Source organism: Cyrtonyx montezumae, unplaced genomic scaffold, assembly GCF_038088225.1.
Source record: "Cyrtonyx montezumae isolate F1298 unplaced genomic scaffold, pur_monq_1.0 scaffold_15, whole genome shotgun sequence".
Lineage (NCBI taxonomy): Eukaryota > Metazoa > Chordata > Aves > Galliformes > Odontophoridae > Cyrtonyx > Cyrtonyx montezumae.
In genome coordinates, this window is record NW_027071881.1 from 10,129,445 (window position 1) to 10,144,748 (window position 15,304).

Here is a 15,304-nt window from a genome sequence, read left to right on the forward strand (position 1 = left end):
GATGCATGGAGGGCAATTATTTGCATTTCACAACCAAAGTTTGCAATTCATAAATGAAGAAATATGGATCTCATTGCTTCCATATTTGGATGTTTACTGTTCAGTTGCTTCATGCCTTTATCTGGGTGGTGAAAAGTGATAATGCTGCATATATAAGCCTGCACCTAGATCTGTATTTGTCTGTTCCTGAGATGATCACGCAAGTCTTCTTTTTCAGTGTCTTCCCCTCAGCCCAACTAACTTGGTTCAAGACAGCTTTGTTTGCTGTTTGCCCTAGCATAAATTCAGTTGTGACATCACAAAGGTTACATCTTCGTTTCATGGCAATGACTGAACTTGAGGAAGGGTGCGGCAGGAGGAAGTACAGATAATAAATTATGAACACAGGAAGGAAACTATTAGATCTGGAAAGATGCCCAGGGACCAGAATACTCACAGAATCGAGACTTGAGAATTGAACTGGTAACTTATTGCAGTGTGGCTATTTACTTCTCTTTTTTTTTTTTTTCTTATTATACCTGATCTCTTGATTCACCATCCTCCCTGTCCACTGGAAATGGCTGAACATCTTGCTTGAGCAAAGTGATAGAACAGCTTATAGTGCTTATTCCTCTCAACAGGGATTGTACCTTCATCTATGGTAGGGTACTACTTCAGGTTTTCTTGACACAGTACTCTGAAGGTGTAAGAGTAGTCATTTGCACTGCCTTTGCACAGGGTACTGTTCAGCTCTGTACAGCCCTGAACATTAGGTATCAGGCTCCAAGCCATTAGCAATTGCAACAATTGCTCTACCATTTCCATTACTATACCATTTCCCTGTTTAGCCAGTCTTGAAGCCAAAATATTCAATGATGTCTCCTGTCCTCTTACAACGATTGCTTTTTACTCATCTTTTTTTTCTCTTTTGATTTAGGTTAGACCATACTTTAGACACAAGGACTTGCTGGATCCTGACAACATGAGTACAGAGGCAAGAAAGGACTATCGCTTTTGGATGTAAAAAAAGGCAACTTTTAGCTATTTGCTTGGAAGGCTATCCTGTTGGGAATTACAAGACATTTAGCCAGCAACTTCCTTCATCTGGGCTTGTTTCAACACTTAGAGGAGTCATCAAGAAGTCTTTTCCCCAATGGAGGATGATAGTGACCTTGTGCAGAGCTCTTGGGCTCATTTACCTGATGTCTGTCTGAGGCATGTCTTCCATTGGTTAGATGACAAGAACAGATCTCAAGCTGCGTTGGTCTGTAAAAAATGGAATCAGGCCATGTACTCAGGATCCCTCTGGAGAACTAGAACAATCATATTCAATGGCCAACCATCAAGGGCACAGGCATCTGAACTTGAAACTGCACTGTGGTATGTCAAGAAATTTGGCAAGTATTTAGAACACCTTGAAATCAAGTTATTGCATCCTTACAGTACTGTCTTTACCCGAAAATTTCAAGTGTCTATGAGAAACCTTCTCTCACATTTGGGTAAGTGTAACTGTCGCCTGGTATCCTTGAGCATCAAGTACTTGGAATTAGATCGCTCGGTCTGGAAAAACACAGTCAGGGCTCAGTTTATCAAGAACTTAGATATCTTCCTGAAAACGATGAGCAAGCAGCTTAATTATCTCAACTTGAAAGGAGCAAGAGTAACCTTGGAAGAAGGCTGTGAGCTTCTGAATTCCCTGAGCTGCCTGACTAATACAAAGTTTATATCCGAAATAAATATTGAGGATTTCTTCAGTCTCCATCTTCCTGTCTACAGCAGCACCTTGTTCTACAATACTATGTCCAAGTTCCACAGCCTGGTTATCCTGACTTTCAATTATAACTGTGTCTCTGATGAACTGCTGGACATTCTGAGCAAGAACAGTGCTCATTCCCTGTGCACCTTGAATATCAAATGTCATATCTATGACCCTCATGGGCAAGAGGTCTGGGGAATGTCATGGGCCAACTTGGCCAAAAGTGCCCCAAAACTGAGTGTGAACTTCTACTTTGAAAGAGTCATGAAGCATGATCATCTGTCCAGGATCCTGCTAGTGGAGATCCCAGTCAGGAGCATCAGTTTACGAAGCCACTATTTCAGAGACCCAGACTGGATGATGAAACCTACCCTCACCACCATCCTCCCAGCATACTGGCACGTGCTGCAGGTAAGGCAAGCAGTCATGACAATTCATCACACAAAGCTAAGCAAAGTAGTTGTATAGGCATTCTACATAACAGCAGTGGGAATTGCTGACTACTTCAAGATTTGGTTATTTTCAGAAGAGTCAGACATTTCAGTGTTCCAGCTATATAGTCCAGCTGAAGTGATTGTCCTTGTCCAGTTATGATGTCCATTATACTGTTCTTTGGAAATGTCACTTAGAGCAGGCTGACCTCAAAAAACACTGGTGGTTGTAAAGCCAGCTGTGTGCAAAAGGAACCTTCAGGCAGGAAAGCATTATTTCTGTATGAAAGCTGTTCAGTCAAAGTGCTTTGATATCACCAAGGCTATCATATACACATAACCAAGAAAGGTATGCCACAGCTGACTGATATAAATGAGCATCAAGTCTGTACATTCGTGAGGGAAGCACACAGACTTATAACTGGTGGTTACTGACAGATTTCTCTACAGTCTAACACATTGCAGAGTTTGCAATAGACACCAGAGATCTGTAAAGCTTTCTAGAAATTCTCATTGGATGTACTTTTTATCTATCTTGAATCACTAATACTGCTGGTATGCAAAATAGAATAATAGCCTAAGCTGTGGCTGTAGCACCCACTAGAAGTTGTCTGTCTCTTAGGATGGTATGTAATGTACAAGGAAAGCCCACCTTAATGGGAGAATGGAGATTACTATTGCATATATTTTTGTCATAATAAAAAAACAGTTCTATGCTAATGTCAAGGTACACAGCCAATCTGCTGCCAGTCACTTCTCTTGGTATAACTGGGAAACACTTTTGAAGTCTAGCTAGTACAAGCTTTGTTCCATAGTAATAATCTTATTCTTTCTTTTTGAAGAAATTAACCCTTGAAGTAACCAATGACCATGAGCAGCTGGATGATGAGCTGCTACAGCTCATCTTATCATGCAGGAGGTTGTTTTTTCTGAAAGTCTGGGCATTTCTTAGTGTGACTTTTATGGAGAGGCTGCTGTATAATCGTGCAGAAAGGAAATGCTTTTTGACTACAATAAAGGTAAGACTTTGTGCCTCAGTATACCCATTATCTACCTTCCTCTCTTCCACACCCACATTAGTGTTGAGGTCCCCATAATCCCACAATAAGATTAGAGAAGGAAATGTTAACATAACTACCTTCCCTACGTAATATTTCAGCATTATAAGGATCCCAAGAACCCACTAAGCCATAAGTAGGAATATTACAGAATATTGCTGTAAGTTTAATAACCAGCACCAACCATTCCACTAGCCTTTGCTAGTCTATGGTTCCCCTCTGTCACCTCCTAGATTAAGCTACGAATTAACTGTTATTCCTATGCCTGGTCCTTGAATCAGTGCTTAAATTGAAGCATGGCAGTTGAATCTCATTAAACAGAAGATATAAACATCTCTCACCAAAAAGGGATGCTGTATTGAATGTGGGCCATACCATAAGTGCAGCTCGTGTAAACCATGCTGTCATACTATTTTGCTTGCTGGATTCTAAATGTATTCTAGAGCCACGCATATTCCAAAAATGCATCAATCTTGAGGGTAAAGGGAACTTTCCTCTTCCCAAAAATTCTTTGGCAGGAGATTAGTCATAGTTTTCACCCAGTTTGGAGTGAAAACAAAGTAAATTTCAGGATTTTATTCTAAGAATTTGGCTTATCCGTATTCTTCAATAATAACAAAAGGCTTATTTTTGCCATGAACTTTAATGGACTGAGACTGCTCCACTTATCTGAGAGACATGACTGCAATTCTTGCACACAGATCAGGATTTACACGTTCCAACAAGAGACCAGAGAGGAGGACCGTCTGTTGCACAGCATTTACAAGAAGTTCAAAAATCTGATTGACTCAGAGCTTAACTACTTTGTCATGACTTATCCACTGCTGTAAAGCCACAAGGAGTTGTCTGCAAATGATGAACAAATCCCTTGGAGAGCATTAGAAAGAGAATTAAATCCTGTCAGCATGCCTCTAAAAGGAAGATACCATTACTGCAAAGGACAATTCTACTATGCCCTGGATTAAAATGTTGGCTTTGGGAACCAGCCTCCTATGTCTCCACTATCACTTACTCTTGCCATTTTTTTATTTTCCCTCACCAGAACTAGAAGCAACAGTAAGCCCTGTCTCAGCTTTCATAGGCACCTCTAGTAAAAATAAGGCCCTATTCTTTATTCAGCACTTCCTATTACAGAGTTTCAAATATCTTACCAATGAGGCCTGATTGTTTATATTTTACAAATAGAAAACCTGAGACATGGGGTGAGGAAATTATTAGCCCAAAATCAACCTTAGCCTGATCTTGATTCAGATGTAGTCAGGTACTCCATTCCATAGTATCATCAGTCCCTAGTTCTTGTTGAGTTTAATGTACACTCTATGCCCAGTTCTTAACAACAGATGTTAAGAAAAAAAACAAAACGTACCATGACTAGTCCTGACAGTCAACACTCGCACTTGCACACATTACCAGTGTATTATGAGAGAACTCCTACTCTAGCTTCCACAACTTCTACACCTCTCAATGGCAAAAAATATCATTGCAGATGACACCAAGTTGGAAGGATGTGTCAAACTGCCTGAGGGTAGGGAGGCCCTTCAGAGGGATTTGGATAGGCTGAACAGCTGGGCTGAGCTCAATGGGATGAGGTTCAATAAGACCAATTGCCGGGTCCTGCACTTTGGCCACAATAACCCCATGCAATGCTATAGGCTTGGGGCAGAATGGCTTGAAGAATGTAGAGAGGAAAAGGACCTGGGGGTGTTGGTTGATGCTCGGCTCAACATGAGCCGGCAGTGTGCCCAGGTGGCCAAGAAGGCCAACAGCATCCTGGCCTGTATTAGAAATAGTATAGCCAGCAGGAGCAGGGAGGTGATCATCCCCCTGTACTCAGCTCTGGTACGGCCGCACCTCGAGTACTGTGTTCAATTTTGGGCCCCTCACTACAAGAAGGACATTGAGGCTCTGGAGCGTGTTCAGAGAAGGGCCACAAAACTGGTGAGGGGTCTGGAGCACAATGAGGAGCGGCTGAGAGAGCTGGGATTGTTTAGTCTGGAGAAGAGGAGGCTCAGAGGAGACCTTACTGCACTCTACCACTTCCTGAAGGGGGGTTGTGGTGAGGAGGGGGTGGGCCTCTTCTCCCTGATAAATGACGACAGGACGAGAAGGAATGGCCACAAGTTGCACCGGGGAAGATTTAGATTAGACCTGAGGAAACATTTTTTTTTCTGAAAGAGTGGTCAGGCACTGGAATGGCCTGCCTAGGGAGGTGGTTGAGGCACCATCCCTAGCGCTGTTCAAGAAGCGTTTAGATGAGGTGCTAAGGGATTTGATTTAGTAGTTGGGTAGGGATAGTGATAGGAGGATGGTTGGACTAGATGATCTTGTAGGTCCTTTCCAACCTTATGAACCTATGAACCTATTGGTTGTACCTGAGATAACATGGAAAGCATATTCCTTTCTTATTCTGGAACATTACTGACAAGTGGGAGATTTTATCGGACATTCTAGAGCACAGTCTTAGCTGTAAGTACTGCATCAGTTTTAATTACCTCACACATCTAGAATGAGGACAGCATTAATCCAAATCAATAAATTTGGACGTTGTCAATAAAAACATCAGCACAAGCTGTCCAGTGGCAGTTTCAAAAGTTGTTAATGCAAACGGACTCTCTCATAGGCTTGCAGAGCACTTCATCAACATATAATGTATCCACCTTGGTCTGGATTTCCTCCTCCAAGGAGAGCTGTCTACGTCTCAGACCTTTCAGCTCTGTCTCAGCCAGTGCCAGTGTGTCTTTTAACCTAACAGGAAAAATAGAGCCAGAAGTTAGTTGAGAATATATAGGTAGTTCTTCATATACAAAAATAATTCCAAGTGAAAAAACAAGGACAGAGATTTACAATGAGACAATATCCATGCAGTATCCTTTAAAGTGCACTACTCTTAAGGAGAAAGCGTGTCTGAAAATTTCATGGAGAAGAGCTGAGACCTAATGTTACTTTGACTATTTGATTAAGCAAATAATCTGTACCATAGATTTCCCCACTCTTTCATCATTTCCACTTGCCTTTGAACGTTGTTTGTAATCTCTTGGACTTCACCAGTCAACCCATACTGCACTGTGTCATAACATAATTCCACACCAGGGCGATGGTTTCTTGCTTCCAAGCGGGTTTCAGCTACTTTAACAGGTCCTTCTTTATCAGCAATTGCTTTCTTTAAAGCTGCAATGTTCATCTCCTGTGAGGCAGCCTCCTCCATCACCTTAAAAAATCCAACAGAAAAAAGCACTGCATGCTGTGTCTTACTGAGAGCAAAATCCCCAACATCTCATTTAATAGCTATAGTAACAACCATCACAGTGACACTCATTATATGTTAAGGCATTATGTTATCAACGGATTTTCACAAAGGTTGTCCAGGATTACAACTGGAGAGGAGCCAACACCATTGTAAGTAAGAATGGAGATTTAAGTTCAGCGGTTAACTTTTAGAACTCAAGCACAGTTTTCATGTATTGAACTTCAAACACACTGTCCCTGTTTTTATAAGCCATTATGCTCTTACAGCACAATCATGAAAAACCTATAGTAGCCCTGTGTATGTAAAAATCACATGGGAAATCCTGGCTTCACTGAGAATACTTCAATTGAGTGACAAATTTGAGAAATTCACCTTTTCAGCAGTGGACATGTGAATAAGTAGATAAAATCTAAGATGACTGTTATGGGACATCAGGGTCAGAGGGAATGTTGCAGCTGTTGCCAGGACTGCAAAGGTAAAATTCTTAACTGCAGTAGCTCAAGACACCTCAATACATTGGACTGAGCATACTGGTTGATAACCAAAGCTTGTAGTTTACGTCTTTTCACTGCTGGTCTCCTACAACTTACCACTGAAAGGAGCATCTCCAACTTTTGCTTGGCATCTCTGACTTCCTTCACTCTATTTCTAAATGCAATATTCACCATCTCATATTGCTTGAACATGTCATTCACCGCCTGGGAAAGGATGCTGTCAATCAGCACCCTTAATGCCACTGAATTGTTTCTCTGCATGTCAGCCTTTTCAGCGTTTATATTTGAGAAATATAACCAGTCTTCAGGGCTAACAAAACTGAAAGAGATTCAAAATAAAAGGTCATCAGCTGGCAGCATCAGGCCATCTGCAATTTCATAGATCTATAATTACTCCACAAACCAAGCATGAGTGTCAAAAAAAAAAAAAAAATTACTTCACTACAATCTCAGAACAACTTTGTTATTATTTTTCCTTTCCTGATAAGCATTTGAGTTGTGGCAGCAAAAGGGAGGAAAGATGCAGACAAATAGGCAGACGCATATTATAATCAATATTTCTTGGAACATTTTTCATCAATGAAGGTGTTACTAGTAACATAATTCAGCTGGTATTATTAAGACCAAGTTACTATGCACACAACACATTAATTTGCTCTCACACAGGTTACCCCTACATGCTTACATAGTCATTTACAGCAATAGTCGGGAAGCCCATCCTCAAATGTATTCCCAGAAGGGGAGGGTGGTATCTGTGGTAAGTCCCTCAGAGATTGCTTTGTTTCATACCCAAGTATCTATATAAACCTGTAATCGTTATTTGTATATAGCAGCAAGCACTATTCTGGGTGCGATCTGAGTTATACAATGTGTTGATGGACACTAACACGTACAAGTGGTACAAACTGGCAGTCTGTTGGTATTTCAAGTGTGTCAGCGTGCTATTTAGGCTGTTTCTTCTTGCCAGCCTGTTATTTTGTACTAGGTATTTCTTCATCTAAACCATTCATACTAATTCACACAAAAGGTGCACTCTGGACAGAATAATTAACCTCACATTATTGTGGCTCATTTCACCAGTGTATTACACGGATACTAAAGTGATGGACAGAAGTATAAAAAAATATACAACTACAACAGAACAATGATGAACAGCTTAGTCTGTCTTACAGACAGTTACTTTAATCTTGTTATTACGGTAACTGTTCATTCTAGCAGTATAATTAATGTATATCCATTGAGTTAAATAACCACTTACTTTCCTTCTGTTTTCACTGTATTATCAGTGTATCTGATATCAGGAGTGTTGTTTGTCAAGCTAGCACAGTAATTGTCAATCATCAAAGCTGTGATCTTGTCTTTCACATCCATTTCGAGGTTGTATTTTGCGGAACGGTTTAGTCTAGAAGAAGAAGTGACCACACACTAAGCCAAAGTCTAGGATTTACAAGTCTCCCTAATGTGCATGTGACAAATGGTACGTTAGGCAGTGCAAATGCTGCTTACAAAATTATTCATTCACAGTCATTTGCAGCATCACAAGACTGAGAGCATAGTTCAAGCTCCTTATAAATTAATGGTTTAATTTCAATTGGAATTAAAGCCACAGGATTGGATCCTGAGAAGGTCATGGATCATGTGGCAGTACCTTCAGTTCTAACAGAACTTCTCACAACTAATGATCAAATGTTATGGAATAGAAGGGGCAATGAAGGTAATCTTGGACCTGTGTTCAGCCCAATGTGACTTCTCTGGATTATGACTGCCCTGCTTTTCAGCTAACCCACATTTGGTTATGCTCTTTGCCTCCGCACCTGATTTGCTCATTGGTTTGTTCTAATGTACGTTCAAGCAAAGCAATAACCCCCTGCAGAACTTCAGCTTCTTTGACCAGTTCCTGCTCCACTTTATCATGCACCAAGTCAATCCCAGCTTGTCTCTGCCTAAAAAAAGAGGAAAAAACATCAGTCACATTATTAAAATACCTATAGCTAACAGACAGTGGTGAATCCTAGCATTCTATATCCAAAGATTTTCCTTGCCACTCTGGAAACATTGCCTTTATGGACTTTGTTCTCTGATGTTGTAACACAAACCAGACCGTGCCTCTGCTGCAGAAGCAGGCCCGTAGTTTGCCACCATTTTAATTATTTGTTAAAGATCTTTTACATAGGTTTTCTTCTCTCCCCAAACATTTTTCTTAATCTCACCTGTTAAGGAGGCAATTCTGGGAAATTACAAGTGGCACTTTGCAGCTCTCCAAGGCTTTCTCCAGCCTGATCTTGAAAGTTAACAGTACCTCTGTCTCCTTAACAATTTGTTCAAGTTTGTTCTCTAATTCTTGCTTCCAGAACTTTATTTCTTCCAATCTCTGTTCTGCAGAATGAAAATTTCAAACAACTATTAATACAAGCCAGAGCATTGTTGGTCAATACCTTAGATATGGCTAGAAATAGAGTGAGTCTATTATGGTGCGAATTCAGTCTTGGTCCTGATGGAGACATCATTTCATACAAGATAAGTAATCCACCTAAAAATATTTTTTAATAATATCTTGACTTTTCTTCCATGAGATCAGATAACATGCCATTGACATATATTCTTACTCACAATCACGTAACTTTCTAAGTCCCTCTTAAACACGTAGCTGAAATGACGCTTGCAAAGTACACATGGTATTACCTATTTTCTTGTTGACATTGCTTTGGGTTTTCTGAGTTGTCTTTTCTATTTCGTCCACCAGTCTTTGACTTTCAGCTATCACGCGCTCCGAACTCGATTTCTGAGACTCTGTACTGGCACACTGCATCTTGTTTGCAACATGCCAATCTGAAGAATGAAACTTGGGTGAAGCTTGCAGCAGTCTGGCCATTGTTTTTGGAAAGGTTCTGCTTATAACAGAGGTGAATTCTTGGAATGAGAAACCTGAAATCAGGAGTAGGATTATATTTGGCCGCAGGAGCAATGATGGATAAAGATGAATCCAGGAAGGCAGAAAAAATTCTTGTCCCTTTAACCTTCAAAAAAGCACAGAGAAACAAGAAGTGGGAAATGGAAGTCAGAAGGAGAGGAAAACAATCACAGCAAAGTGAAAAAAAAAAAAGAACAAATATAAGAGTTAAATATTATCCCACAAGTTGCAGAAGTAAATACCTTTGAAGAATATGGCTGAAGAATATGGATGAACTGTAAGCTATAAACATCAACAACAACAGCACAGTCATTAGAAAAATATGAGAAAACACAACCTGAAAAACTGAAGGAGGAAGTATATGAGATAAAAGAGTAAACTGAGAAGTATAGGGACGGTTAACAAGAACAAAGAGACTTCTAATGCAGTTAAACCACTGCCACCAAAATGCACAGAGAAACAGCATTTTGACTCAGTACCAATTTTCCTCTTTAGCACTGTGTGTCTCCAGTTTTTCTAAGACAACTACTTTCTCCAGACAAACGCAGCAGTTCCTCTGCATCACATAGTTTGTCCATACTCTGGCACAGGCATCCTTAAAACATCTTTCTCCCCCACACAATCCTTAACTGATACTGCTTCACACCTGATTACTCCCAAGACCAAACTCTGGCTAAAAGTCACATCCTTTGTTCCCCTTCACTGCAGAGTTTGCTCCTAGCTGTTGTGCAGTCTCAATCTCCAGAGCAACACCACAGTTTATTTTTCAGCTTGAGACAAATACTCCAGGAAGGGGCTCTGAACAGCTCCAGAGGTCAACAAAGTAACTGCTATGGAACATTTCCTCCATCAGTCCAGCCAGCTTTTGCTATTACATCAGGTAGAAGTACAGCACACACAAGCCAGGAGTACCTCCTATCACCCAGTGACAGATAATGTCTGTCTAGAAATAAAAACTTACTGTATGTTAATTGAAAAGGCTTCCACATCTTTGGTCAGTAGTTTTTAATGGATTTATTGCAGAAATGCATTAAAAATTCTGAAATCAAGTGAAAGGTTGCTGCGTATCTATCTAAAGTGCCAGTTTTACAATATTTTTAGTGGTATTCTTTATCCGATCCATCTTCATGGCAACCATATTCTTGCCTTATCTGGGACAAAAAAATCAGCAGCCTGAGACAAGAAATTGAGAACACAGACGAACACTACATTAGATGCTAAAATTCAGCCCTCTCTGTTATAGCCATGGCATAGTTTAGATCAGAATGGCACTTCTCAGTATTTTCCAGCAAGCTTCAAAGAGACTACAAAGTGATAAAGAAGCAAACGGTATTTGTCAGAAGATGTTGAGCTGGTCCAAGACATAAGAGCACAAAAGAACTGTAATTACTGTTTGTAGCAAAGGCTAGAAAGCAATCTATAATCTCAAACACTAGCTAAATTCTCAGTTATCCTTAAAAATGATTGCCACAACACTTCTCATGGAAGTTGCCATATATATAGAAATCTGCATATGCTCCAGAGAAGCCAAGAAGACCTTGCAGTTGAAAAAACACTGTCTCAGGAAAAAAGATGCCAAGCATTCCACAGCTAGCCAAAGGAAAATACAAGAAAATTCAGAAGACAAGCCTGATATTAAAACCAAAGCTTTTAGTCTGACAGGAAGAGAACCTAGAGATTCAATAAGCAGCAAAGAATGGGGAGCAATGCAAACAAGGAGAATGATCGGTATCTGCCTACTGAGGAGGGGGCTGGAAGGGAAGCTGTGGTCACAGATGCTCAGAATACTTCTGTTTCATGAGAAAAAGAAGAACCATGACCTTTTGACCAGAAGAATCAACTACATAGACTACAAATTAGGTAGACCTGTAAATCAATTTAGACAATATTGCTCAAGTGAATACTGCGACTTCTGGTACAGGACAGAATAAAGCATCCATGAGCTGGCCCTTGATTTGTATATTCTGGCCGATATATAAATTTTATTTCTTTCCTAATGTACACTCTTTAATGGATTATTAATACAAGGTGTTTATAGTTCAAAGCAGGTTGTTGTTGTTGTTTTGTTTGTTTGTTAAGCATATGAACAACTGGAACAAAACTGGAGCAATATACATAAGAAAAGAAAGATTTCCTTTGATCCAAGTAGATCGGATCTCAAACACAGTTTGAGCAGAGGGTTACTTTGGACCGGGCAAGTTCCATCAGGCTATATACATTTTTGCACCATTCCAAGGCTTTTAGAGTTATAAAACACATTTTTGAGGGTCGAGAAAGGAATTACTGAATTACTCAACAAACTGAAATGCTGAAATATCCAACGTCATATGTTCCTTATCGTATGCTCAGACACTTAAAAAAAAAAAAAAAAAGGGAATCCTCAAATTAAGTAATCAAGTTTATTTTATGAGACCTATGGGATTTCATTAGATTTTATTCTGACAACTCAGTACCGAACGCCCTTGTGAAGGGGTATGTTTACAGTCACAAACCCTGAATCTGTTCACGATTTGCTGTAAAATATTATTTGCTTTTAAATTAACACTCAATACACAACTTAGGCCTCAATACAAATTCTAGAACAGAAGAAAGTTTTACTTTTACCTCCGGTGGTTTTTAGGCTGACACAGGCCTTAAGTCATAGCGGACTTCCTGACGCAGATGACAGCGTGTTGTTCATCAACGATCAGTAAAATCAACTCGGCAACCGAGACGAGTTATAACAGAACTTGAGCGGTTTAACTCCGAACCAGCCCCGCCCGCCCCTGCCAACCGCAGGGACCGCCTCCGCACGAATCCGACCCCTCCCGCTGTGGCGCAGCGCCCCCACCCACCCGAACGCCCACCAGCCAATCGCAGACGCCACTTGGTTTCCCGCAGCCAATCGGTTTGTCCTCGCAGCCCAGCCCGCCCTCTCCCCCTCCCCCTCCCCCCCTTCCTTACCAACGGTCGCAATTTTAGGCTTGAGTGTACGCGTTGCTGAGGGCTCCTTTCGAGCGGTGGTGGCCAGTGGAGGTCCGCGGAGGACCAGCAGCGTTCGTTCCCGATCGTTCTCCGTCCTCTCGGCTGCGGGGACGGCGTGGACCGGGCGCGGGGCCACGGGGTTTCCCGGTCACCGGTCTCCCCCGGCTCCGCGGCACCAGAGGAACGGCCGAACCTACGCCCAAGCGGTCATTGTGATGACATGAACAACCATAATAATCTTGACATTGACATTATGCTAACAAAAACATACACATTCCCAGCGCTAAATTCACAAAGGCATGTTTTAATGTTTGTCTCAATTTAAACTAAATGCCGCTGAAGGGAGCAGATGGTCCTGCATCATATCCTCGCAGAAAGGCAGCGCCGTCCAGGTATTTCCTGATGGACAGGGCGCTAAGATCTGCACACTGCTTTCCACTGCGATCTGTGTAGATGACACTGCTGCATGAACTGAGAACTATATCAAAATTCCCACACATGTAAAAACAACAACAGCAACAGCAGCTGCAAATGGTATCTCCTCCCTGCTTCCATCCATGCTTGATCAGGTGATGATCCCAGTTAACACTGCTGCATTTGGCGCTGCTACTTGCAGTCAGCATTCACGGCAGCACTCCATTGGACATCATCAAAACCAGAATACAAATAAAGAGGAACTGGGAACATTGCCTGCATTTCCCCTCTCAATTGAGAATATGCACACTAATCAGAACTTTCTTGCTGCTTCACTCAACAAAACAAAAGTCTTTTCAGTTCATAGAATGTTTCCTTCCCTTCTATCACTTTTTGTCTTATGTTATGAACTCTGATTTAATGGCGTTTATCAATTAACTTATGCCTATAACACCTCGTCAGAAGCCATGATTTTTAGAGAGACACTGTAGACTCTCAACAAGTCTAAGATCTCTGCCAATGATAGTTTGGGACAGATTCCTTGGAGTTGCTTGGTCTACCATTTTAACATTACTGTAATAATATCTATTTGTAGCAGATGCAGTGCCTTCATAATGGGTCAATAAGTTTGGCTACTTCAAAGTCACCTATAGAAATACTTTTTCAAAAGTGAAAATCAAGTAGACAGTGGCAGTGAACTATGGCCTGTGAAAATGCTTGCATTGCTTAGATTTCAGTGTGCATCTTTACCAGTTATCCTTTTGTCTTGGTTAATCTCATATATGGCTGGTACAATAAGATGGAGAGTCACTTGCATTGCTTTCTGAGAACAGAATTACTCAAAGTTTCTGTAGATTAATCCTCCAGCATGTAGTTTATTTAAGTGCTACATTCTAAGGCAAAACTGCTCAGAAATGGTTTGTAAACGAAAACACTGACTGAAGAGAACAATGTGTGTTTAAAAGCTTAAAGCGTTTGGGTTTTGAAAGTGTTATCAGCTATAAGGAGAAACATCATCATCTAAACAGTAGCTAATGGCTCTGCTAGGATTATTTTGAAAATCTGACACAGAACAAATTGATCCAGCCTTTAAAAGTAGGATAAAGAGCCTTTAAAAGTAGGATAAAGAGGCCTGAGATAGGACTCTATTTTAGATACAGTGCCAAAACTGTATAAAAAAATCCAAGACACACTCCATCTGTATAAAATACAATATGCTGACTCAATATATTGTTCTCCTTTTATCATTCATGTTAAATACATTTACCATCGTATTCATACACACTGTATTTTCAACTAAAAACACTAAAAAAATCATGAGGGGCATACTTTACATACATTATTCAATTTAGTCATACAATCTCATCCAGGCTTTCTCTTAATGCACTTTAGTGCCCTGTACTTTTCTAAAACTATGTGGTAATATCATCTCTATCACACCCTAATATACAAACCATCAGGAGTTAAAAACAGCTTACAGTCTTCCATTCCCCAGCTGGAAAGATACCTTTACAATCACCTCTCTAAAGTGGGAGGAATTTTGGAAACTGTGCAAGTAGCTTTTGGGTAGGTGTAAACAAGCTAAATTGTAGCAACAACATTAACTCTCCTTCGTGAATTAGCAAAATTCCTACTGTCTAGAATTTCCTTTTTTATAATCATTTACTACTAGACCAAAATTGGCCAAGCATTTACCTGTGTCTTTAGCGCTCAAATCACCCAGGAAAATCATTAATGACCTGGTACTGTGAAGAAATTAAGTGTATAAAGCCACTACTGCCTCTACCATTGCAACGGAACTTGGCTCTGCTAGTCAAAGAAAAGTATTCTGCTATGAGGACAGTAATACGCATGTGAGACATGCAGTCGGATGTCTCCTTGTGCCTAATTTGATCACTTCTCTGAAACACAACTACAGTTTGTTCATTTTTACAGAGAGTTTGCTGGAACAACACACTTATTCATCAGAACTATGATCATTCAAAATAAAATTAAAAACTGGAGAAAACGTCAGACACTTTAAAAATGACCTGCCTGACCTCTGTCCACT

At 40.5% G+C, this 15,304-nt stretch overlaps 2 protein-coding genes across 3 annotated transcripts; one reads left to right on the forward strand and one right to left on the reverse strand.

Annotated features, from left to right (window-relative positions):
• Positions 1-1,007: 1,007 nt before the first annotated feature.
• FBXO39 (F-box protein 39) lies at positions 1,008-7,934 on the forward strand. 2 transcript variants are annotated; one of them, XM_065732159.1, is made up of 3 exons: positions 1,008-2,146; positions 3,009-3,185; positions 7,632-7,934. In XM_065732159.1, the coding sequence occupies exons 1-3, from the start codon at positions 1,133-1,135 to the stop codon at positions 7,668-7,670; spliced, it is 1,230 nt and encodes a 409-aa protein (XP_065588231.1). In that variant the 5' UTR covers positions 1,008-1,132; the 3' UTR covers positions 7,671-7,934. The 2 variants fall into 2 exon arrangements, with proteins under 2 accessions (XP_065588231.1, XP_065588230.1); XM_065732158.1 differs by lacking the exon at positions 7,632-7,934 and adding an exon at positions 3,926-4,505.
• On the reverse strand, positions 5,798-10,002 carry TEKT1 (tektin 1). The gene is made up of 7 exons (XM_065732162.1): positions 9,648-10,002; positions 9,176-9,341; positions 8,780-8,908; positions 8,224-8,367; positions 7,062-7,284; positions 6,236-6,432; positions 5,798-5,969 (listed from the first exon to the last, which is right to left on the reverse strand). Exons 1-7 carry the CDS (start codon positions 9,835-9,837, stop codon positions 5,810-5,812), a joined length of 1,209 nt encoding a protein of 402 aa, XP_065588234.1. The 5' UTR covers positions 9,838-10,002; the 3' UTR covers positions 5,798-5,809.
• Positions 10,003-15,304: the final 5,302 nt, after the last annotated feature.

Excerpts from the sequence above, each read along its gene's own strand:
- FBXO39 (XM_065732158.1), top strand. The coding sequence starts at position 1,133 with ATGGAGGATGATAGTGACCTTGTGCAGAGCTCTTGGGCTCATTTACCT. Across the intron at positions 2,147-3,008 it reads CATACTGGCACGTGCTGCAG|AAATTAACCCTTGAAGTAAC; the intron begins GTAAGGCAAGCA and ends TTCTTTTTGAAG. Across the intron at positions 3,186-3,925 it reads GCTTTTTGACTACAATAAAG|ATCAGGATTTACACGTTCCA; the intron begins GTAAGACTTTGT and ends TCTTGCACACAG.
- TEKT1 (XM_065732162.1), bottom strand. The coding sequence starts at position 9,837 with ATGGCCAGACTGCTGCAAGCTTCACCCAAGTTTCATTCTTCAGATTGG. Across the intron at positions 8,368-8,779 it reads CAAACCAATGAGCAAATCAG|ACTAAACCGTTCCGCAAAAT; the intron begins GTGCGGAGGCAA and ends TTCTTCTTCTAG. Across the intron at positions 5,970-6,235 it reads ATTACAAACAACGTTCAAAG|GTTAAAAGACACACTGGCAC; the intron begins GCAAGTGGAAAT and ends TTTTCCTGTTAG.